The sequence below is a fragment of the Furipterus horrens genome, unplaced genomic scaffold, assembly GCF_987537825.1.
Source record: "Furipterus horrens unplaced genomic scaffold, mFurHor1.1.pri manual_scaffold_6, whole genome shotgun sequence".
Taxonomy (NCBI): Eukaryota; Metazoa; Chordata; class Mammalia; order Chiroptera; family Furipteridae; genus Furipterus; species Furipterus horrens.
The window spans coordinates 159,903,027-159,928,195 of record NW_028327176.1 but is presented as its reverse complement, the minus strand read 5'-3'; the positions used below and the strand labels follow the sequence as shown (position 1 = coordinate 159,928,195).

The following is a 25,169-nucleotide window of genomic DNA, read 5'->3' as shown; positions in this document are numbered from 1 at the left end:
ACACTATATTAACTGCTTTTCTCAAAGATTAATAATGACAGACACAGATAACCTCATTTTTTTAACTCATAATTTGGTCAACTGATTTTAAGATATTAGAAATTTACTTTCTGAACTGTATATATATTTTGAGTAAAAAACAGTAAAAAACAAAAACAAAACAAAGAAATGAACAAAAGAAACCACACAGTAAGGCTCTGTTTTTTAATAGGAAAAACTGTGTAAGAAAACTGGCAGTGTATTAATTATGATTCTAAGAAAAAAGTATCTTAAAGTTGTTCTATCAGGCAAAAAGGTCCTTAAAGACATATTAACTGGGAGTACAGAATGACCATATTTAGCTAATGAAAAGTTTTTTATTTATTAAAAAGAATATGTAACACTTTTCCTAATTTGTTTGATACCATAGTTTTACTTCTATCTGTACACCCAACATATAAGAAACTATTTATAAAATCAGACTATTCAATAGAGACTTCTTTGGGCCACAAAACAAACATAATCATGGTCATGGCAAAAAGGCTTACCTTTCGAATAACTTGTTGTTGTTGTGCATGTTTTGCTCGTAATTCTGACACTTCCTTCCAAAGGGACTCATTCTCACTATGTTATCATTTAGTAAAAACAAAACAAAACAAACAAAAAAAAATTCAGTCAGAAAGCCAGGCCACAGTATCTTTAAGCAAACTAGAGAATACCATGGATATAGAGAACAATCTGAAGGTTGCCAAAGGGGAGGAGGGGTAGGCACATGGAAATAATTTTTTTTTTAAATTAAAAATAAAACTTTTTAAAAATACCAGAAAACTTAACTAGTTATTATAGTTTTATAAAACTAAAAAATCTTTGGTTCAATTATATAAATGGCAACTGTCTTACACAATTCCAGAATCATTCCTTCCTAACTGTAATAGCTTCTACTCATGGCAATATATACACAAAAACTTAAGACTCATGCCTACATCCATATAGTAGGTAGGCAATTCACTCCTCTGATAACCTGGTTCATTATTTCTTATTTAAGCTAACCTTAAAACTTTGGCTACCAAGTGAATTCAGTACTTGTGCTTAGGAAACAATTCTTAAAGGGAAGTGACATCTACCTAGCACTTGCTAGGCTCCAAGCACTATGCTAAGCATTTTATATATACTAGTTATTTAAACTTCTCTCAAATCTATCAAGAAAGAAATTATTCTCTATTTTATATATGAGGACACTGAGATTCAGAGAATTGAGAAAACCTGCCCAAGATCAAACAGAAAATTTGCTAAGTATTAAAATAGAAGTCTGTCAGACTCCAGAACTGTCTATCTTAAGATCTGTCTCAAACACAAGCATATGAAAACATTAAAGAATATGTCGATTAAAGGCATTTTCAAATACATGACAAACCAAAGAGTAGAGGGTACTGAAAATGAGGCTATCTTTAATACTTAACGAAAAAACAATGTATTTTTTTCTGACTCAGAAATTTAAACATACTGTCATCTTCCTGCTAAAGGTAAGTAGGAGAATGGTTACCCTAAGACTTAAGAGAATAAATGTGGGATCCCATTTCTTAAAGACCAGACATGAGATTCAAGGAAATGGGTCAAGGGGCACCTCAGTAGGTACAAGATACATACAACAAATCAGCATAAGTGATTAAATAAAATATGAAAAATGCAGAAACTTAAAATTAAGGCCTCATCAAAAAGAGAGTCAAAATCCAATATTACTCTTTTAACAAAAATACTTAAAATAGTTAAACTTAATGTCCCATTTCAAATATGGGACAGAAAATACACAAAATACTCCCAAGACCATGGCACCTATTAGGAGAAGCAAAATCTCAACTACTTACTAAAAAACAAGTACATATCTACTCTATATACAAGCTGTTATTGTGGGAAAGTAGGATAATGGTGTTAAGAACTGTAGTTACAAATCAAAGCATCCTTCTGTAGATTAAAGGTCTGAATAATACTTTCTCCAGTATATGTAAAATAAATATCAAGTAGAGCAAGTCTCTTGTGTTCTTTTTTCCCAGTTTTTTATGTCCTACTTTTTCCTAAGAGATAGGTCACACAGAAAAGTTTTTAAAAACATAAAAAAAGAATGGGTAACAAGTTTAGTAAGTACCTTTACGGTTTTGTGTGCCCTCATATGTGGCCAATCATATAAAAGGTAACCTATGTAGAATCATATTTCCTACACCAATTTAAAGATCTACTGTTTCCCATTTGTTTTTCTCTTTTGTTCCCCTCATTTGGGGAAATACATTCAATAGAATACAGCTACAAGCAAAGATTTTGATGCCTATGTTTTCTTCTACAATTTTCTTGGTTTCAGGTCTAACATTAAGTCTTTGATCCACATTGAACTTATTCTTATATGTGATGTAAGAAAGTGGTCTAGTTTCATTTTTCTGCACCAACCTGTCCAATTTTCCCAATAAACTATCTTTAGTCCATTGTACGTACTTGCTTACTCTGTCAAATATTAATTGACTATAAAGGTGTTGATATATTTCTGGGCTCTCTGTTCTGTTCCATTGATCTATGTGTCTGTTTTTATGCTAGTACCATGCTATTTTGATTACTATGGTCTTATAGTATTATTTGATATTAGGTAGTGTGATTCCTCCAACTTTGTTTTCCTTTCTCAGGAACACTGTATGTGAGACCTTTTATGGTTCCCTATAAATTTTTGAAATATTTGTTCTAGCTCTGTGAAATATGTCATTGGAATCCTGATAGGAGTTGTGTTGAAACTATAGATTGTTTGGGTAGTATGGACATTTTAATGATGTTAATTCTTCCTATCCATGAACACAGTACATACTTCTACTTATTTGTATCTTCTTCAGTGTCTTACAATTTTCCAAGTACAGGTCTTTTACATCCTTGGTTAGGTTTATTCCTAGGTATCAAACTAAAAAGTTTTTTGCACAGCAAAGTCTATGGCTACAAATCAAAAAGACAACACACAGAATGAGAGAACATATGCACCAATACATCTGAAAGGGGGTTAATATCCAAAGTTTCTAAAGAACTTACAAAACTCAACACCAAAAAAAAACCAACTCAATTAAAAAGTGGGCAAAGAATCTGAATACTTTTCCGAAGAGGACATACAGACAGCCAAAGAAAAGATGCTCAATGTCATTAAGCATCAGAGAAATGCAAATTAAAACCACAATGAGATATCATCTCACACCTGTCAGAATGATTGGTAAGGATGTGGAGAAAGGGGAACCCTTTTACACTGTTGGTGGGAATGCATATTGGTGCCACCACTATGGAAAGCAGTATAGAGATACTTCAAAAAATTAAAAACAAATCTGCCTTTTGACCCAGCATCCCCACTTCTGGGAATATATCTGAAGGAACCCAAAACACTAATTTGAAAGGACATAAACACCCCTCTGTTCATTGCAGCATTATTTATAATCACCAAGATATGGAAGCACCCTAAGTGTCCACCAGTAAATGAGTGAATAAAACAACTATGGGACATTTACACAATGGAATACTATTCAGCAGTAAAAAAGAAAATTTTACCCTTTGCAACAGTATGGATGAACCTGGAGAAACTATGCTAAGTGAAATAAGCCAGTCAGAGAAAGATAAGTACCATATGATTTCACTCATATGTGGAATCTAATGAGCAAACTGAACTAACAAGGGAAATGGGGACAGACTCATAGATGGAGAGCAGATGACAGCTGGGGGGGTGGTGGTGGTGAGGGGATGGAGGAATTAAGCAAAAAGGAAAAAGGATTCATGGACATGGACAATAATGTGGTGATTACTGGGGGGAGGGGATATAAGGGAACTAAATGACATTGGAAAAAAATACACTAAAGATTAAATAAAAATTTTTAAAAACAACAAAAAAGAAAACCTACTATTGCATGAGTAAGGCTTGCATATCATACTGCTTTGAATGCCCAGGTTTTTACATTCTTTCAACCACCATCATGAATATACAATATAGGGGTTAAAATATGGCTACAAATAAAAAATAAAGGGAACCAATACTTACTGAAAAATGATGTTTGATCTGGGCTTCAACAACATGATCTAAGAGTAAAGCGCCAACCTCCAACACAGTACACCCAACACAGTACACCCAACACACACACACACACACACACACACACACACACACACACACACACACACACACACCCGCATATTAGAATCTTATTTGAAAATAATACTTTACCTTTTTAATTCAGAAAGTCTGGACTCAATAGTTTCTTGTTTTATTTGAACCTTCTGAGCACTACTTATAATTTTTGTTAAATCTTCCTGACGAATTTTATTTTCTTCTGGTTTGGAAGATGAAACCTTTCAAAAAGCAAATTTAGGACATCAAACAAATACTAAACGCCATGATTGTAATTCAAAGCTTCCCTATTATAAGAGGTTTTTGTAGCCTATTCAGGAAGCAAGATCTAGTTCCAAAAAGCCCAGGATAGGAGTCTAGAGAAAGAATAAACTTCATAGCTCAAAGAGAGAGCATAAGAAATAATTAGTTTTTTTTTTGTTTGTTTTTAATATGGGAAAATTTCCACAAGCAGAAACACATTAGGGGTTTTTTATTTTTCATTTCTTTCTGTCAAACTCCCTGTAATTTCCCCAACCCTCTTTATTATCACATTCCACATTTAATTAAATTTACTCAGTAATAGCTTCATGCTAAACCATTTTCTTTCCTGGGCCACTATCCTGTTACTCCACCCCCTTCCTTTTGTAGATTTGGTAAAAGTATCTTATTACAGAAAAAAAAAAATCACTCAAAAATGTATTGTTAAATGTCTACTATACGCAGGGGACTTATTCTGAGCTTGCAATACCTGACAGTAAACTACATAAAAACCCTCCTTTGAACTTACATTCTAGAAGGAACTTACATTTTTTAAGCTAAATTAAAAGGAGTGAGCTATCCCAATGTAAATGACTCCTGAACCCCAGTCAGAATGTAAACATTCTACTTCCCTTTAAAACTGAGCACCAGGAAAGAAAAATAGAAGGAAATACAGTATTCCGTCACTTATCGCGGGTATTACGTTCCAGATGCCCCATGAAGTAGGAACCTTACATTTATTCTACACTCTTAAATTACCTACGTAACTTTAACAACATACGTATACAGTACCGCAAAATCCTGATACAGTGAGGCCGCTATAAGTGAACCGCGATATAGCGAATAAAACTTTATTTGTCTCAGTCATCCCAACAAAGAACACCAGTGTATTTCTATACATTCTGAATTTCAAACTCTTCACCAAGCATATGATATGGTAATGTCCTAATTAAATCATGTTAACAATAGTTCACCTTTCTTTTAATGTTCTCCAACAAGTCATCCTGGCCTTGTTTGAAGTAAGGATGCTGAAATTCAACAGGACCATCTCGTTCTTGTTTTACAATTCCAGAGTCAATATGCACTACTTTACGAAAACCATCTGAAAAAGATTCAAAATTCAGATGACTAAAACATAAGAAAGTCAAAAATTAATGATGCTTCTATGCAATGTATTTTCCTCTTTATCATCCTAATGGGGAAAAAACAGTTTAATCAGTGGTTGATGACACTACTCCAAATAAACTGCTATTTATACTCACACATATTCAGTTGCCTCACAAAGCTTGCCATGTTATTGTGCTTGAAGTATTTGGGGAGAATTTCTTTTGCAAATCTTTGTTCATCCAAAACTAGAAAACTCTGACCATTCTGAAAAAATAAAAAATAAAAAAGTCAATTAGTTAACGTCCTCTGACACTCCATGATATATATAAACCCCCTAACTGGGCAATCCTTTTATAACTTCAGACCGACAGTTTATTTCTGTTATTGGTAACAAGAAACAAACTTCAAATAAGTGCCAAACTCCAATTAAGCTTTTTGATGTCAATTTCCAAAGCTTTGGAATGTGTCTCAAACCAAACTCTGCATCATCCTCTATGGTGAAATATTAGAAAAATTTCCATTAAATCAGAAACAACAACAAAAAAACACAATATGTAGTCAGCATAATTATTTAATATTGCTTTAAAGCCAATACAATTAGACAAAAATAAGATAAAATTTGAGAGGAAGCAGAATCCTTTTTGCAATAAAAATAATTATATCTCTGTACAACTAAAAAACTGTAAAAACATTTAGTAAGATACCTCATTACTAATTAATATTTAAAGTTACAGCATTATTCCATATAAAAAAATAAACTTCAGTCTTACTAGAAAAATACAAAACAGCAAGGTACTAGCATAAAGACAGACCAACTGATAGACTAGAAAGCCCAGAAATATTAAGTTCTAACATATACAGTCCCAAGATTTTTGATAAGGGTGCCAACACCATTTAATGAGGAAAGCATAGTCTTTTCAACAAAAGATGATGTGAAACTGGATACTAACATGAAAAAGAATGAAGTTTGAATCTTTACCTTAAATTATACACAAAAATTTACTCAAAATGGATGAAAGACTTAAACTTATAAAAATTTTAGAAAAAATGTAAGAAGCTTCATGACACTGGATTTGGCAACGATTTCTTGGATAACACCAAAAGTACAAGCCAACAAAAGCAAAAATAAATAAATGGAGCTTCCTCAGACTTATAAACTTTTATGTAAAGAACACTATCAAGAGTGGAAAGGCAGCCCATGGAACAGAAGTTAATATTTGAAACTTGTATATCTTGCAAGGGGTTAATATCCATAATATATTAAAAAACCCTACAACTCAACAATGGCAAAAACGAACAACCTGATTAGAAATGAGCAAAGGACTTGAGTAGACATTTTTCCAAAGAAGACATACAATGACCAATAAACACATGAAAAACTGTCTAACATCACTAATCGTCAAGGAAATGAAAACCAAAACCACAATATTACCACTTCATAGCCATCAGGATGGCCGTTATTAAAACACACACACACAGGGGGTAAAAATAGAAAATAAGTATTGGTGAGGATGTAGAGAAATTGGAACCCCTGTGCATATTGCCGGTGGGCATGTGAAACAGAGCAGCCACTGTAAAAATGAGGATGGTGGTTCCTCAAAAAATTAAACACGGAATTACCATATAATTCTATTTCTATGTGTATACCCAAAAGAATTGAGCAGGGACTTGAAAGGATATTTGTACACCCATGTTCATAGTAGCATTATTCACAGTAGGCAAAAGGTGGAAGCAATCCAAATGTCCACTGACAGATGAATAAATAAAGTGTGTTATATATATACAATGGAATATTATTTAGCCCTGAAGAAGGAAACTGAGACATGCTACAACATGGATGAACCTTGAAAATAGTAGGCTAAGGGAAATAAACTAGTTACAAAAGGACAAATACTGTATGATTCCACTTATATGAGGTATTTAGAATAGTCAAATTCATAGATAGTACAATAGACTAGGAGGACGGAAGGAAATGGAAGTTACGACTAATGATTATGAAGTTTCAGTTTGAGAAGATGAAAAACATTCTGGATACGAATGGTAGTGATGATTTCATAACAAATGTGAATATACTTAATGGTACTGAACTGTATAATTAAAAATGGTAAAAATGGTTAATTTTATGTTATGTATGTTTTAGCACAACAAAATTAAAACTAAAATGGACTAAGAGTCACAATAATAGAAAAGTGTCAAGTATCTAAAAATAATTTTAAAAATACACAAGAGCCTTCAGAAAATACTAAACTACAGAAAGACAAATATACTGCTGCAAAGCTGTTACTTCTCCCTAAATTAACCAATACATTAAATTCCCTCTCAATGAAAAAAATAAAAAAGGGTGAAGAGCTGCTAACACAAGGAAATATTAAGTACTGAAGTTCATTGGTAAAAGTAATTATATAGCAATAGGCAAAATACTAAATACAAGATGAAAGAAGTGGTAACCCTATCTCATACAGACGGTAGAATCACAGTGTTTATAAAAGTTTGATACTAAAGAAAGGGTAGGCTAGAGAGTACAAAAGAAGAAGCAACTCTATCTGAGAATTTAACAGAGAATAAAGGTAGCATTCAAATCAGGAAGGAAATCAAGAGAGAAAAGGATTAGTTAATAAACTCTCCATTTGGAAAAAAAAAAAAACTAAAGCTCAATGCTAACTCACTGATGCCTCACTCTTTTGGGAGCATGACATATGTAATAAATCCAGAAGCCATACAGCTAAAATGTAATAAATTTATTCACAGAGGCTGCTACCTGCTTACCCATCTCCAGGGTCTTCTACTTTTAAATTTTTCTTTTATTTTTTAAAATTAAAATTATATATGTTTAATGTTGGCAACACAATGATTTGATATATATGCACACACTGAAATAACTATTAGTCAACCTAATATATTATCTCCATCTGCATAGCAAAGAAATCAACAAAATAACCTAATAAAATGAAAGGAAATATTTGAATAATATATCTGATAAAGCATTAAGATCCAAAATATATGAGCATATAACTCAACAAAAAACTCCACAGTTAACAAAATAGGCAAAGTACTTGAATAGACCTTTTTCCTCAAAAGACATACAAATAGCTAACGGGTATATGAAAAGGTACTCAACATTACTAAACAGCAGGGACATGCAAATCAAAACTGAAATGAAGTATCACCTCATACCTGTTAGGGTGGCTATTATCAAAAAATAAAAGAATATGTTGCCAAAGATGTGGAAGAAAAGAACCCTTATACACTGTTGGTGGGAGGTACACTGGTATAGCCATTATGGAAAACAGTATGAAGGTTACCTTAAAAAAAAGACAGAACATATGATCCAATAATCCCTCTTCTGGATATATACACAAAGGAACTGGAATCAGTACCTCAAAGAGATATCTGCAGGTCCATGCTCATTGCAGCTGTATTCACAGTAGTCAAGATATGGAAAATCCTAAGTATTCACCCATCAATGAAAAAAATTAATTAAAACTTGTGATATTTTGTTTCTATACAAATACACGTGTGTGGTAGACATGTGTGTATATATCTATATGCATATCATGTACATGTGTGATATACATTATGTGTATACGTGTATGTTTGTGTGTATACAAGGTCTGTCCGGAAAAAATCCAGCCGCGTTTAATATAGTAATAGTTTGTACAATGAACTATGTAACCTGGCAGCCAAGGAGAGTGGACTGGAATGTGCATGCATGAACAACAGTAACTTCACTGTACTGGTTAGCGGGGGCGGTAGATGCTGTTGGGTGAGCATTTGTACTGTGTGGCCATCGCATTCAAAATGACTGAGAGAGTAGAGCAACAAATCTGCTTCAAATTTTGTGTTAGGCTTGAACATTCCTCTGCAGAAACTATTCAGATTCAGAAGGCTGATGCTATGGGTAACTAGTGACTGGCCACGCACCTGCTCATGCATCCCATCTCATGCAGAGGTTTTTGGTGAAACATCAAATCACCCAGGTGACTCAGCCCTCCTAAAGCCCATACTTGGTCCCCTTCAACTTCTGGCTTTTCCCAAAACGAAAATCACCTTTGAAAGGGAAGAGATTTCAGACTGTTGATGAGATTTGCAGGTGATGGCATGGTGACTGGGAGAACTGTGTGTGGTCCCAAGGGGACCTACTTTTAAGGGGACTTAGGCGTTATTGCGTGATGTACAATGTTTCTTGTATCTTCCTCAGTGTATATCTCTTTTTCAGAGCACATGACTGGATACCTTCTGGACAGACCTTGTATGTATTCGCATATATATATTCCACAATGGGACAGTACTCAACTTTAAAAAAAGAAAGATACTGCCATATGCAACAAGGATGATCCTCTCTTAATAGCTGAATCACAATTTCATTTGATGCTGCAATTACATTTCTCAGTCTCCCTTACAATTAGAGGTGGCCAAATAACACACTTGACTAATAAGATAAAGGTAGAACATATTCAGTGGGGCTTCCAGAAATGCTTCTAAAAGGGTCTGGGAGAGATTCATATTGTTAAACCCCTCCGTCCCATATCCCTGCTTAGAATCTGGAGCTAATGTCCAGAACTTCAGCAAACCACTGAAGAAGAGGAACTAAGTATGGCTGGCTGGGCAGCTTCAGATGTAAGAGAAGAATACACTCTAATAAGTTTGACATCAAAAACAAAAATAAATAAATTAAAAACTCAGAATTTTAAAAGCTAGTGTTTGAGAGGGAAATATTAAAAATGTTCCCTTTTAAAATACGGAAAAGGAGTCCTATGTATGATTGCTGCTTCTATTTGACACCCTTACCGAGGTCTTAGCCACTGCAAAAGAAAACAAACTGAAGTATAAGGTTCTAAAAGAAAGAACAAAATTGTCATTTACAGATGTTATAGATGTACCCTTAAGAGAACCTGAGTAAAACAATTAGCTCACTGGTTTATTATAAATGTACAAATGGCACTTGTAGTTTTAATTAGTAGCAACAGTTAAAAATATATTTTAGACTAAAGGAGACCAAAAACAACATCTATAAAATACCTAGAGAGAAATCTAACAAAAATATGCAAGACCTAATTGCAAAAAATTATAAAACTTTATTAAACAAGAAAATGAATTTAGAAATAAGTCTTGTTCATGGAAATACTCAGTGTTAATAAAGGTATCTATTTTCCCTAATCTGTTGCAGTTTCAATGCAATTCCAATAAAAAATCCCATAGGTTTTTTTTTTTAATAGAACTTGATTTTAAAACATATACGGAAGATCCAAGACCAACAATAGTTAAGACACTCCTGAAGAATAAGCTGCCCTCCCAAAGCAAGACTTTTTATAAAGCTATGGTAATTAAGCCATGTGATAAGGGCATGTGATATGTGATTGATAAAATAGAATAGAGAACCTAGAAACAAAACCACAATATATAATTTTGCTATAAGACAGAGGTAGTAATGCACACCACTGGAGAAAGAAGAAACTATTCCATAAAGGGGCTAGAACAGCTAAATATTTATATTAAAAATAATGAAACTGGATCCCTCATATGACAGAAAAATCAATTCCAGGTGATAAAGATACAAAATGTTAACCTTTAAAACTTCCAAAAGAAAAGGAGATGGAAAAGTATTTTTCTCCTTCTGGAATAAGGGAAAACATTCTGAAGAAACAAAAATCACAGACCACAAAAAAGACATATTAAACTATACTAAAATTAAGAACTTCTGCTCATCAACACAATGTAAAAAGATAAGCCACAAACTGAGAGAAGATATAGGCAGCACACATATACAAAAAAATGAATATACAGAATATACAAGGAGTTCCTACAAATAATAAAAAATAAATCATCCAACAGAAAAAAGGTCAAACATTTCAAAGAACAGGAAACATAAATGGTCAATAAACACAAGAAGGTGTTTGAACTTATTAGTAATCGGGGAATTATAAATTAAAACCTCATTAAGATAACACTTTACATCCAGTAATTGGTAAAAATGATAAAATCAAATTTTGAATATGCATATTAATAGAAAATCTCATATATGGCTTTAAAAAGTATACACTGGTTTGCTCTCTTTGGAAAACAACTTGAACTATCTTGAAGTTGAACATTTCATACTCTATTTTCCAACAATTCTACCCTTCAACGTAGGTGCATATACCTTAGAAAAAAATTTTGCTTATATACACCAGGAAAGACGTATAAAAATAATCACAACAGCATATGACTTCTCTTTCTTGAACTATTTTCTTCCGTTAACTTCTATGACCTCAGTCCGTTTTTCCTCTCTCATTGTTCTTTCTCAATCTCTTTGGCTGGATTTTTCTCCTCCTCATACCCTCTAAATGTTGGAATACCCACACTTTCAGTTCCTTCTATCTTCATTTGTCTCCTTGGATGATCTCATCCAGTCCCATGGCTTTTACCACTTACAAGATCCAAACTCCACCCTGAACGCCAGTCTTATATCCAAACACCCTATTCAACATTTCCACATGTACATCTTAAGTATAGAAGTTATTCAGGCTGTTTTGAAATATTGAGCACCTCCTTTAAAATTAGGAGTGGCCATATGACTAAGTGTGGTCAATGAAAATGTAAGCAAAATAAAATAATTTTCAAATAATACTAGCGATCCATTTGTAATCTCAAAGTTAATATGCCCCCCTCCACTCCGGCATTTCTCCAAATCATCCTACATCTTAATAAATGGTACCATCATTCATCCTGCTGCTGAGGTCCAATCTAATTCTTCTGTCTCTCCTCCAACTCCAGGCAATTTATCAGTAAGTTCTGCAGCTTTGCCTTCAAAGTGAGTATCAAACCCGAATACTCACCACCTCTACTGCTACTACTCTAGTTTCAGCCACACTATATTCAATACCATAGTGGAAAACTGTAACAGTCTTCTAACTACAGCCCTAAGGCTCTATGCAAAACATCTGCTCCTGCCTACCTTTCTGATCTCACTCTCATATTCGCTAAGGATACTCTATCCACATGTGCCTTTTCCAATCACATGAACATGCCATGTTCAAGGCCTTTACATTTGCCATTCTTTTTTGGTCCATCCTTTCTAATCATTCAGGTCTTTGCTCAAAGGCAACTGTGCAGGAAGGCTTTCCTCATTCCTTAAAATACCCATAAATCTGTTATTTCATATACTAGTTATCAATTTATTGCTCCAAATTAATTCTTCATTGTCTGCTCTGCAAACATGTAGCTGGGTCCCATAAATATCTTTTTCTAGCTGGCATGGTGTTAAGTTTTGTCAGTAGAAGATACTAGAGAGACATTAAAAGAGGAAAAAATTCTCCCTCTTGATTCCAGTGTCCTTAACAGGCTCCTTCACTGCATAAAGCTTCTTCAGCAACTAGCTCTTGCAGTACATGGAGCACCCCAAGGCTAGCAGCTTCCCCCAAAACTCCCTCCCCCTGGGCGGGGTTTCAAATTAGAGTATCTCTAATAGGACACCTCCCCATGAACAGCTTTCTAGTATACTCTAGAGTAGCAGTCCCCAACCACATTGGCACAAGAAACCGGTTTCATGGAAGACAATTTTTCCATGGACCAGGGTGGAGGGATGGTTTTGGGATGATTCAAGTGCATTACATTCAAGCTCACCTCTTGCTGTGTGGTCCTGTTCCTAACAGGCTGGTCCAGACCATAGGAGGTTGGGGACCCCTCTTATAGAGCAAGGGCTGATAAACACTTTCTTAAAGTGCTATATAGTATTTTAAGCTTGCAGATCATAGGGTCATAAGTCTGCCACTATAGCAAGAAGGCAACTATATGAACGATATGTAATAAACTAAGCATGGCTATGTTCCAATTAAACTTCATTCGCAAAACAGATTGCTGGCTCATGGCCACAGTTTGCCAGCCTCTACCCTAGAGGTTACATTTCCTGGCACGTTCTGAAGGGTGAATTTCCAGTAAGTTCCACCAGTGTGGCACCAGTAACTTCTTTGCCATTCAGTGCAACATGGTCGCACTCTTTCCAAAATGGCTAGGAAGGCTTATGAAGAGGGCTTTTAATTGGGCACTCCACCTTAGTCCTAGTAGTGATGGCTGCTTCTTATAACTGCTATTCCTATAATCTATAGTTTTCTTTACTCCAGTTCACCTAATATAGTCAGAATTTTATTAAACTTTCCCTAATCAAAAAATCGTGACTAGTCTCCTAAACGGACTCTAAATTGACACACTCTTTTTTCACCATGCTTTGTTTTCTTTATAGTACTTACACTAACTATATTATATTATTTGTGTTTGCTTACTTTTTAATTATCAGTATCCTTCACTGGAATGTAAGCTCTATGATGGCAGACACTTAGTTTACTATTGAATGTAGTAATAGCACATTGTCTAGCCATAACAAGACTGACAACAAATATTTGTGATTGAATAAATTTGTGTCACAGTACATCAAATTTTATTTTTAGAATTTCAACTCTTGGATTATATCAAATGAGGAAATGAATGCCTCCTGGTTATTTCCACTCTCTCACACATACTCAGCCTTCATTCACTTATATTGTGTCTCTCCACTTATGATATTCCTGTAGTCTCCATTCTAAAATTAATTGAGTGCAAACATTCCACCTTACTGATGTTTTAGACCTGTAAAGTTCAAGCAATACAACCCAGAACTCCCCCTACACACTTTACAAGGGGCAGAAAGCCATTAGAGAGTACAGTGGGAGAATAATGTTGACAAGCTTCGGAAGTGTAACACCCATAAATGCTGACGAGCTTCCAAAGAGTAGCAACAGTTGTTAGTGTTTAAACTGCTCTTGGTTAAAAACATCTAAAACACTCTTACTAATAATCTAATACTTCAGCCCCATTACTTTAAAACATCTTTAAGAATAGGAATTAGCAATGCTTTTTTAAATAATCAGTATACAACTTCTTAATGTTCAACTATTCCTTCTGAGCCTCGAGCTCATTCTCTTATATATACAAATTAAAAACACTCCTCAGTCTTTCAACTTTCCTGTAGGTCCATTTAAGGTGGATTTCTGTCACACTTATGACCTTTATTATTTTCACTTGGGAATACTGCCATAACACAATGGTTGCTGAGAATTTCAAAATGATACCAGAACATTGGGAGGTTTAAGAGCCTACAGAGCAAACACAACCAAAACAGCAAATTCTGTTTTTGTACCCTTCCACTTGTATTTTCAGATTTGTCTCTGCTGAACTGCGAGGGATAGGGATGTACAGAATGCCAAAGAACACACACAAGAACATGTGGATATAAAGTCTTCAGTGGAAATCACTTCTTGGTCTTCTCAAGTAATCTGAAGAAGAGACAAAACAATGACTTTTCACTTATTTTTCTTTTTTTATACTGTTTCACTTCAACATACATGAGTACCAAGTATCGATAGCAGTAAAAACTGTTTCTTACTATCAATGACAATAACTTTCCATCAACTTCCATAACTTCATCTCTGAATGTCAAGTTTCCCAAGATGCTTTCAAGTTAAACCTGTGTCCTCTCTTTAGGACTCTTATAACTGAAACAGCTTTAAGTTGTCCAATAGTACTATCTGTCCTTGATTCAGCAATACACTACCTACCAAGGCCAAACTAGCTAAATAAAAATTTGAAATTACAGGAACTGAAGGAGCCAAGATAGAAAGTAAAAAGAAGCTTCCATGGGGAGAATATGGGAAAAAATTTTCAAAAAGTACAATAAGTTTTTAAAACACTCTGGATCTAAAGACATTTCTATTACTTAGCATAATTTTGATTGCTTGGAATATTGTGTTTCTATCATGTTGAGAATGGAATATTTCATTTTAAATTTTTGTCATACTACAAGTTTCAAAGAAAACTAAAGTTACACACATCTTTAGGAATGTTAAGCCAAACTTTGGTTGGTAAGCGTCTTCTCCTCTAGCCTTATATTCAAGCCAGAGGAGTAAACTCTTTTCACAAGTGGAAAAAAAAAATTGCATAAACTATTGCCTTTTCAAAACATCTGCTGCTTCTAAAAGGTCTTAATATGATTTTCACTGAAACAGTATATATGCTAAATTACCCAACAAAAGTTCAGCAAAACAAGTTTGAAGGAAACCAGAAACAAGTTTTTCTAAGTAACTTTTTTTTAAATAGCAACTTTTAAAATACGAGAGTAATTTATTTTAGTTTTTCCATCTAACATCATTGTTTAAAGCTTTACCTTTCATTGTCACTGTTTTTGGAAAAATCTGTGGAAGAGTTGAGAGAGCTTCCCTAAGCCACTAAGCTTTAGCCCTAAACAATATTAAATCCAGAATTGTCCACTGACTTGTGAAAAGGTAACACTTTGGTAACTAAATATTGTGCTTTCCTGTATTAAGTTGTAGTAGTGTTGCTGAAACACTGATCTAGAAGGTTAGAAATCTATGTTAGATTTCCACCTCAAATAATAGCTAGTTTTCCACCTCAAATAATGGCTACCTTTGTAATTATGAACAACTTATCTAACCTAAGTCTCAAATCCTTATCTCCATGATAAGGCTAACCTAAACGATTTCTAAGGTTCTTTTCAGGCATAATCCTATCTTTATCATCATTCTTACAATTCCCATTATATATTTCAAGAATTTCATTGATTCATCAGATATTTATTGTTTCTACTGTGTTCCTGGCATAGATACTGTCCTGCCCTCAATTAATTTATATTTTAATTGCCCCATTATATATTAGAAAATGTACAGTTTAGACTTAGTAATGGGGAAAATGAGAGTGATTTTAAGTTGCTTATTTGGCTGAGCATTCACAAAATGATGCAGTTATGGGTTAGTATGAAACTATCCATATTTGATACTGTCCATACAAATGTTATTAAATTATTTTGGCTAATAAGAATGTGTTAGACCACTGCCACTGACATGATGCCCTTTAATTAAAACCAATTATCAATATATTTATGTACCATTTCTGGGCAATAAAAGCAAAAACACCCATGCAAGTCAAAAAAGTATGATAAAGTCAGCTTGGCTGGCGGGAGACTCTCAGTTCAATGTCCAACATGAACACAAGCTGAGTAACAGCAGTCTGTGCTGATCCACCCTTGTCAACTTTTAATCCTTCTGACTGATGAAAGCATGAGACATCTGTTTATTTTTAAGTGTATGCAGGCAGCTGGTTTCCCTATTTTCACCTTTCTTTGTACAACTGTACATAATTCATCAGATGCTTAATACCATCCAGTTGATGACACCTTCAAAAAAAAAAAAAAATTAAGTCCCAGAAGGAAGATTGAAACAAATAAACAAAAAAGAACAAATGACAGTAACGTAAGTTAAAATGCAGTGTTAGTAGTCCCCGTTTCAGCACTCAACACAGAGAATCAAACTGAGGACTCCTATGAAAGGAAAGGAACAGAAAAGAAAAAGAGGGGAGAGAACATTTACTCAGCACTTAACAAGTGCCAGGAACGGTGCAGGGAGTTTTCACTTCTTCTCCAGACCTGGAAACAAGAAAATATCCCAAACAGATGATCACCTACAGTAAGTAGGGGAAAGCCACTGCCCTTCAATCCCAAAGGCCTAAGCGTGCGTTCGGACGCAAACGCATTGTTCACGTAAAACTCATTCTGCTTAGAATCTTAGTGTTTGGAAGTCGGCGTGGTCTCGGATCACCTAGGCGACCCATTCGTTTTACCAACGCCCAGCATAGGCCAGACAAGAATCAGAGCTTGACTAAGGTCATCCCTGTTTTAGCCGCACAGTTGGGATCAAAATAATAATCGAGGCATTCCACCTACCGCTCTGAAGCAACTGTCAATTGAGTGATTCTTTTTAAACAGACCCTTCCTAAGTTACTCAACGTCTACAAGCACTTTGATTAAAAAAAAAATCATAAAAATCCGTGCATACAAATGGCTCATAATCTCCTATTTTCTACATTATATTTTAAAACCTATTGATAAGCAATAACCTGCATTTGAACACCTGCCTCCTTCCCTGACTGCTCTCCTCATAAAAATCCCAGATGTAAAGTGGGGTGTATGTTCAGAGAGGAGAATCCGGTCACCGAGGTAGATTTCCTCAGATCAACCCTGGCGTTGAAGATCCCGCCCAGGGCTGCCTGTTCTTAACCCGCGAGCCCGGCTCGGGACGGGGGAACCGAGGATGAGTGTGCAGTAACGCAGCTCCTGCGCCCTCGGCTCATCGGCCGACCCTTCTCCGTCCGGCAGGTTCCGAATGCCCACCGGGCAGGACCGTTACGAGGCCTCGGCGGACGCGGCGCCCCACGCGGGCCGCCCCTCCCCCACCGCGGCCTGGGATAGAAGCGCCCGTCAGAACCCCAGCAGCTCTCCGCAGCTCGCCACAGCTCCCCGCGGGAACAATAACACAAGGAGTCCTCCACAAGACCGAATACCCAGGCCCGCGGCGCCCCGCCCCCCCCCCCACGGGCCTCGCACAGGGCATCGAGCCACAGGCCGCGAGGGACAACCCCGCGGGAGAGAGCGAGAAACGAGGCGATTAGTCAGGGGCTTCGGAGGCCACCATACCCCTGACCCATACCTGGCTCCAGGTGATAAACTCATTGGTGTGGGTTTCTTCCACAAGCGTCCACAGCTTGCTGAGGAAAGCTGGCACGTTCGAACTCTGCTTCATTGTTAACGAGGCGCAGGGATTCCAGATTCTACACCCGAACGCAGCAGTGGCGTTGGCGGAGGCGGCAGCTGCTCCCCGAGAACGCCCACAACGCAGGCGCAGCAGTTCCCGAGCCCCGCCCCCCAACCTCGCCAAGAGCACAGCGAGTACGAGAGGCCACAAGCCCGCAGGTGATGGACAAGTCTCTGCGTTTCGCCCGTGCGCACTGGCCCCGCGCCGTCTCATTCCCGACCAATCCCGGGCGCCGACAGCAAGACAGAGAAAAGCGATTGGATACTATGGACGTGAAGGGGGTGGGAGCAGACGGGGGCGCTGCTTTCTCATTGGCATTTTATACAAGAGCTTTTACTGTAGCGGACCTTTGGCCTAGGGACCATGTTTGTCTGTTTCACGTGGGAACAGTTTTAGCTTCCTGGGCTGTGGCTGAGAGACTTAAAAATGTCTTCACAGGCCTGAGTCATAAGTTTGTCAAGCATGTGTGGTTTGCGCTGGTTAGCAGGGAAGAGTATAATGGAGAGGGGAGCAGTTTTCAAGCATAATGTGTTAGGCCCCAAATTGAAACTATCTTAAAAGTAATAAATTGTCCTTACATTTTAATTAGGAGAAAATGGGCCCTTTAAAATACGTTTATTGAAAAAAAAAAAGAAAAGGAATTTAACTCACTCTACTGTGAATCAGGATCTTTAATAGGCACTTCAACAGACATTGCCCACTATGTACGCAACATAAAAAGAAACAGTGTTATACTATTTTAATCAACGAAAACAATTGTTCCTACACTTTGCAGGTGTATTCTTATTTGCTGGAGATAATCGGTTATAGTGGAGAAAGAAATATTGGACAAGGAGTCAGCATATTTGAATATAGACCCAGTTTCAAGGACACTTTAGTGCGTATTATACTGTAAATTAGAGTAATCCCTTAATCTGTCGATGCCATTCCTCCTCATTTCCTCATTGGAAACAAGAATATATCTATTTTCAGCCATGTAAAGTATTATTAATAACATAGTAGATGTGAAAGTGCTTTGAAAATAGAATTGTAACAAGTCTGAGCTAATAACGCTTTATACAAAATTTAACATAGGATTGGCTGACTTCCTGGATATGTGTAAAATAGTACATTAAAAAAGGATATATTTAACTTACAATGAGCAAAATTTATTGAATAGCAACTTCTGTGTTCAGCACTGGTCTGTCTGCTGAAGCAAATCAGATGTATTGTGGGGTACAGCTGATAAAGAAACTAATCTTCGATGAGCCCTTATGTATACCAGGTCTTTACAAATATGTATTATCTCATTTAATCCTCATAAACGCCTAATTAAGTATTACTATCCCATTTTTCCAATGAAAATTCTGAGGCTCAATGTGAATGAATTTATCTCATCACAATTAGTAAGTAAGACACACCTCAAAAGCCTGTGCTCTTTCCATTGTATGATGATGGCTCCATCTCCTTGCGTAAGATGCTTATATTCTATCTCAAGAAACAAGATGAACACAATGATCAGCAATCACCAATATTTTTAAAATGAGAGCTAAATTTACGGTATAAAACATGTACTTGAAAAGTTTAGAAAGACAAAAGTTAAGGGAATTAAGGTGGTAAGGGAAGACTTAAGGGAGGACGAGGACTTTAAGGTGACTCTTGAAGTACAAATACCTTACACAGCGGAAAGGAAGGCAGATATCAGTGAGCAAAGATGGAGAGGTTAATGAGCGTGGTCAGTCTATGAAGACATACAGCTCAGTGGATAAGACTGGTGGTGTCTGACGAGGAAATGTGCCGTACTTCCGTTGCATTGTGTTACTCCCATCTGAAAGAGGGTGGGAAAGGTGTAGTTAGATACAAGCAGAAACTCCTCTTTGGGCATTTAACCTGTACAAGCATTGGCCTGTGCTTAGTGGGGCCTGTTCCTTGTTTAATGCTCTATTGTCATCATCTTGAAATTCTCCATTTTTGGACAAGGGATGCTGAATTTTCATTTTGCACTGGGCACCTCAGGTGATGTTGCTGGTGTACTTCCAGTGTATTATACCTTATAGACCAGTAGTTCTCAAAATTAAGCATGCATCCAAATCACTCGGAGAAGGAAGACTGCCAATCTACCAAGTGAATAAGAATAACTTGGGTAGTATTTATAATACTAATAAGGCAAGCTAAGGGGCTAAGTCAATAACCAGATAATCTGGTGATGCAACCAGGAAATAGATAATGTGTATAAAGTTCCAGGGCTGGAGTTAGAATTGAAGCCATGTTCTTTATAGTGTGAAACATATGCTTTTTTTCCTTTACACCAATGTGCCTCAAACTTTAGCCTACATCAGAATCACCTGGAGGGCTTCTGCAAAAACAGATTGCTGTTTTATCACTCGCTCCATTCAGTAGGTCTGAAGTTCAGGCTAAGAATTTGTGTTTCTAACAAGTTACCAGGTGACACAGATGCTGCCGGCCCTAGGACCACACTCTAAGAGCCATTGTTCTAAAGAAAAAGTTAGACTAACCTTCCCTTGCAAAACACGTATAGATTTGTTGTTACCCTTCATCTTTTAACAAATTCCAGACATTCTAGGAATAATGTAAACTACTATATTTTCTTTTTCTATGAACTTAGTCCTTAATATTGATTGTAATTAATAAACTTGATTGACTAGAAACATTTTTGAGCTAAGAGAAAAGTCACTATTGGCTCATTGGCACTTATTTATAAAGCTGAGAAGCAAAACCAAATCAAACTTATTAATTCAAAATTATTTGCCACCCACAATATCCCACAAATGTCAGAAGAAATAAATTTGAGCCAGTGACAATTTTGAAATGTTGACAATATTAGAGGACACAAATACCACTGTCTTAAAGCCAATTGCCTCCTGCTGACTCCAAAAAAAAAAAATGTTGTAATATTTCAATGGCTCTTTTGTAGCCTAGAGTGCAAGATTTAGAAAATTTTGAACATATGAGTGACCCAGACCTTTGCCTAGAAATAGAAAAGAATATTGTGGAGCACTTTGATGCCTCGAAGCATTAGATTCAGATTGTACAAATTCTGTCTAATCAATTATGCAAAAACAGTTGGAATTAGCAGTGCAAACAGAACTTTTAAAGATTATTTTCAAGGATAACACGACTGAAGCCAAAAGTAAATGGCATAGAGCTTTCCACCTACATTACTGTCTGGACAGTGCTTATTTTGTTCAATTTTGGAATGACCTAGGAGACCTTCAGCAAATCATTTGACATCTAGATCCTTTTATGTAAAATGAGTGAAAATAGCTGTCATACTCACTTCATAAAGTGTTTTTGAGGATCAGATATTTTACTTCTTCCTCCAGTCCACCCTCACAATCTTTACAGATATCTTTCCAAAACACAAATCTGAAAAGATCACTGCCTAACTTAAAGCTATTCAGTGACTTCCCACAACTTTCAGAATAAATCCAAACCCCTTAAGATGTCATAAAAGACCTTCTGTGATCTTATGCCACCTACCATTCCAGTCATTGTCTACCACTCCTCAGAAACACGTTATCCTTAACCACACCCAACTGCATGTAGTTACCTTACTGGCCCTGTTCTTTCACACATCTATGTATTTCTGCAAGCTGTTGCCTCTGCCTGGAGAGCTCTTCTTCTCCTCCATTATCCTGTGAGTTCCTCCCTAACTTTCTAGGTCAAGTACAATTCCATAAAGAAGTCACCCTTTTTTGTAAGACCTTCCTTGAAGAGCTTTATTACAGCCCTTATTAAATCATATTGTAATTATTCATTTGTACGTATTTTTATGTTAGACCATGAAACTCCAACATAAATGACTATGTCATATTTACATTCATTCTCATGTACAGTGGCTATTACAGTGCTTGGTGCACATTAGACTCTCAATAAATATCTGTTGACTTAATCAATGAATACATTAACCTGAGTGCTAACCAATCACTTAGCTTCCATGACCCTCAAATTTGATTAGTTTCTCCCATATGCTCCCATAGCATGTGAAACTTGACCTTCATGGTATTCACCACATTGCTATTGCTCATTTAGTTCTTAGAATCCCTCTTTAGCAGCACAGCGCTAATAATATAGGAACTGCTTGATAAATATTTGTTGAGTGAATAATTTTAGTTTTTGAAACCCTTTGGTTTTTATCTCATAAGGAAACTTCTTACAGTTTATTAAATCTGAGCCCATATAAAACTTTTAGTTAATAAGAGAAGAAAATGAAGGCAGGGAGAGCATGAGGATAGCTTAACAAAGAAGCATATGACCAAGGAGCTATTAGTGGAACAAATACGAGAATCTCGACATTAATGCCAGACATTAATGGAATGTCATAGAGTTCCAGGCTTGTGGCCATTTGTCTTTGAAACAAACAACTCTGGTAACAGTGGCAAAATGCTTAAAGACCCTATACTAGTAGTCCTCTGAATAAGTAGAGAGCTAGAAGACTATGAAACTTAATTTCTTAAAATTTTCAAAAAGGTCAGAGTACTTTATTTTTCTCTACATCTACAATTTGGATGCAAAAGACACCAGCCGGAGGATCTTTTTAAGTTAGAACCACTTGCCCTAGACTTGTACTGGGACTGCTTTGCATGAAAGTTCCATTGTATACTAGATTTGCTAGAATCCAACCATTAAGGTTTGTGCAGGATATTTCTGTTTTAGTACTGAAAGTCCTCTGCCCCAGGTACTACCTCAGCCGGAGCAAACCAGGGTGATTCAGCACCCAAACTTCAGCCTCTTCCACTCATTGATGTTGGACGAGGAAACAGGGACTCATAAGGCAGGTGACTTCTGTAGCAGCTAGTACACATGAGGGATCTAAAACTTTAATGCAGCTCTTGGACTTTCTGGAAACAAGATGAAGGCACTCTGTCACAGGCAGCCTGAACAGCCAGCTGATAAATGGAAGGAATCTATGTACCCCACAAATCAAGATCTTGTGGAGGCCCAGACCCATGCAAAGAGATGTTGATAAGAAAGAAAACTCAAAGTTAGAAAACTTAAAAGGACTGGAAGCATTAGAAAAATGTAGATTAGTGACATAACCTGTGATATAAGCCTTCTGTTATTTCCACTAAAAAGCATCATGCTAGGGTACTCGTTTTTATTTCTCTGGGACTGGTCTAGCTTTAAGTGGAGGTGGTTGCCAAAATAGATGGTTTTTGGACTTAATCTTTCTATATAGTGGTGTTAAATCATTTTATTCAAATCATTTAGTTGTGAAGATGAAAGCCCTCTCAAAGATGAAATGAGCTGGGTCATATGACTTAACTTGAGAAGTCTACCATAGCTTAAATATAAAATTAAATCGGAGAAACTGGCTTCATTGAGGAGGTAGCCACTGTCACAGACATGTGCCATGATCTGAGAGTGTGCAGGGAGAGATGACAATGATTGGAACACTTCTTGTAACAGAACACCTGGGCTGCTCCAATTGAAACAGAAGCCATGGGCTGTTTAGTCAGGGGTCCGATTGCCCGCCGCCAGAATCATAACTCTGAATACCCGAGTTTGGTGAAAAGGAAAAGAATTGTTTATTTACACAAAGTCTTGCCTCCCCCTCCCAGACCTGGCCAGTCTTACGGAAGTCAGAAACACCGTTTCCCTACTTCCTAGGCACAGTTCAGCTTTACCAGTAGCTGCCAATCACTCAGTTCTGATTGGGGAGGTCCTTTCTGTGCTGTGGTGCCCTCCAGCTCTCAGTGCAGGACCGCCTGGATTCTCAGCCTCCTTGCAAACTGCCTTCTTCCTGCAAACCGCATGGATCTCCTCTCCTTCTCCAAGCAGCCTGGCAAGAGCCTCTTCTTAAAGCCGCCTGGAGACCCCTGCTCCAAGTCAGATGGAGGGAGCCCACAAGAGCCAGAGAGCGAGGGCGTGAGGGCCAGAGAGAGCCTGAGAGAGAGAGCCTCCTAGAGCCAGAGCCAGCCCAAAATCTCCGCAGCTCCTTCTCTCTTCCTCCCTGCCTCCTCTCTCCCCCTGCGTCCTCTCACGCAGTGGGTATTGCAAACAGTTCTGACCATTCACAGAACCCTACTTAGGCTCTGTCTGCTTCTTCCCTACCAGCCCACAGTCCAAGATCCCTCCCATCTTCCTGAGTCTTGGAAGTAAAGCGGATCTTTGCAACCATGTATCCAGCCACTAGCTCCAGGCATGCAAGGGCATCCTGAAAGCTGCTTCCTGCTGCCTATCTCCCAGCCGAAAACTCTGGGGTTTGTTTTTGGAGTCTCCTGTTTCTGTAGCATTTTGACCTCTTTAAACTTTAGCCAAGTACTGTGAGTAGCATTTAGGGACCAGCTGGAAAGGGAGACATCTTTTCTAATCTGTGTGCTCCGAGTGTGGTTCAATATAGCAGAAATCAAAGAAAGTTACTTTAGGACAGAACGGATGACTTCTGACCTTTCAAAGAAAAGTTTGGCACCGTTTGAATCAGGGCCTAAGAGAAAAGCTGAAAGAACTGCCAAGTTCTTATAAAGCTCTTAAACATGGTGATTATTACATTTGCTGTAATTTACTTCTAAATACAGCTAAACAGTGGTACAAAATGTGACACTTCATTTTACTTTACAACCTAGGGGCTGTTGGTTAACATTTGAAATACCCTAATTAGGAATGCTTTCTTCAGGAGTGGTTAGTTAGCATTTGAAAAACTAAACAACAGCCTGCTCTATGAAGGCTTTATCTTAGAAGTTTTGTAAGAGGATCATAGAAACGGAAAGAATGTTTCTTTGGTGAAATGAATGAAGTTCATGATACAGTATGTTGACTAGAAATAGTATGTTTGCGCTCTCACTCTTCACTACTTTGGCCATCAAGATATCCTGAGCCCAGTAGCCTATGCTCTTTTGTAGGTACCCTACCCTGAGATTCTTATAGGTCCCTTATTCAAAGCACTTTTCAGGCTAGCCCAGAAGATTTGTGTAGCCTGGGTCAAAAGTAAAAATAGAGGTCCACATTCATATTTTAGAATGTTTAAAGATCACAAAACAGTTTAATAAGCTGTTGAATAAAATATTCTATTTTCATACCTTGACAAATATATATTCATAACAAATTTGAAAGACGTGTGTAAAGCTATAGTTTTTATAAGACATTTAGTTGAC

The 25,169-nt window shown here is 36.8% G+C and overlaps 1 protein-coding gene across 2 annotated transcripts in view; it reads right to left on the bottom strand.

Annotated features, from left to right (window-relative positions):
* HSF2 (heat shock transcription factor 2) overlaps positions 1 to 18,167 on the bottom strand; it is a 33,595-nt gene extending 15,428 nt beyond the window's left edge. Inside the window, exons 1-5 of one of the 2 annotated variants that reach the window (XM_090279804.1) lie at positions 17,971 to 18,167; positions 5,617 to 5,725; positions 5,329 to 5,456; positions 4,211 to 4,335; positions 528 to 603 (exon numbers count right to left, since the gene is read on the bottom strand). In XM_090279804.1, coding sequence (XP_090135930.1) covers positions 528 to 603; positions 4,211 to 4,335; positions 5,329 to 5,456; positions 5,617 to 5,725; positions 17,971 to 18,063 — 531 coding nt within the window. In that variant the 5' untranslated portion in view covers positions 18,064 to 18,167. The remainder of the gene's footprint in view (positions 1 to 527; positions 604 to 4,210; positions 4,336 to 5,328; positions 5,457 to 5,616; positions 5,726 to 17,970) is intronic. The other variant, XM_090279802.1, reaches the window with a different exon arrangement.
* Between the last annotated feature and the right edge of the window lie 7,002 nt (positions 18,168 to 25,169).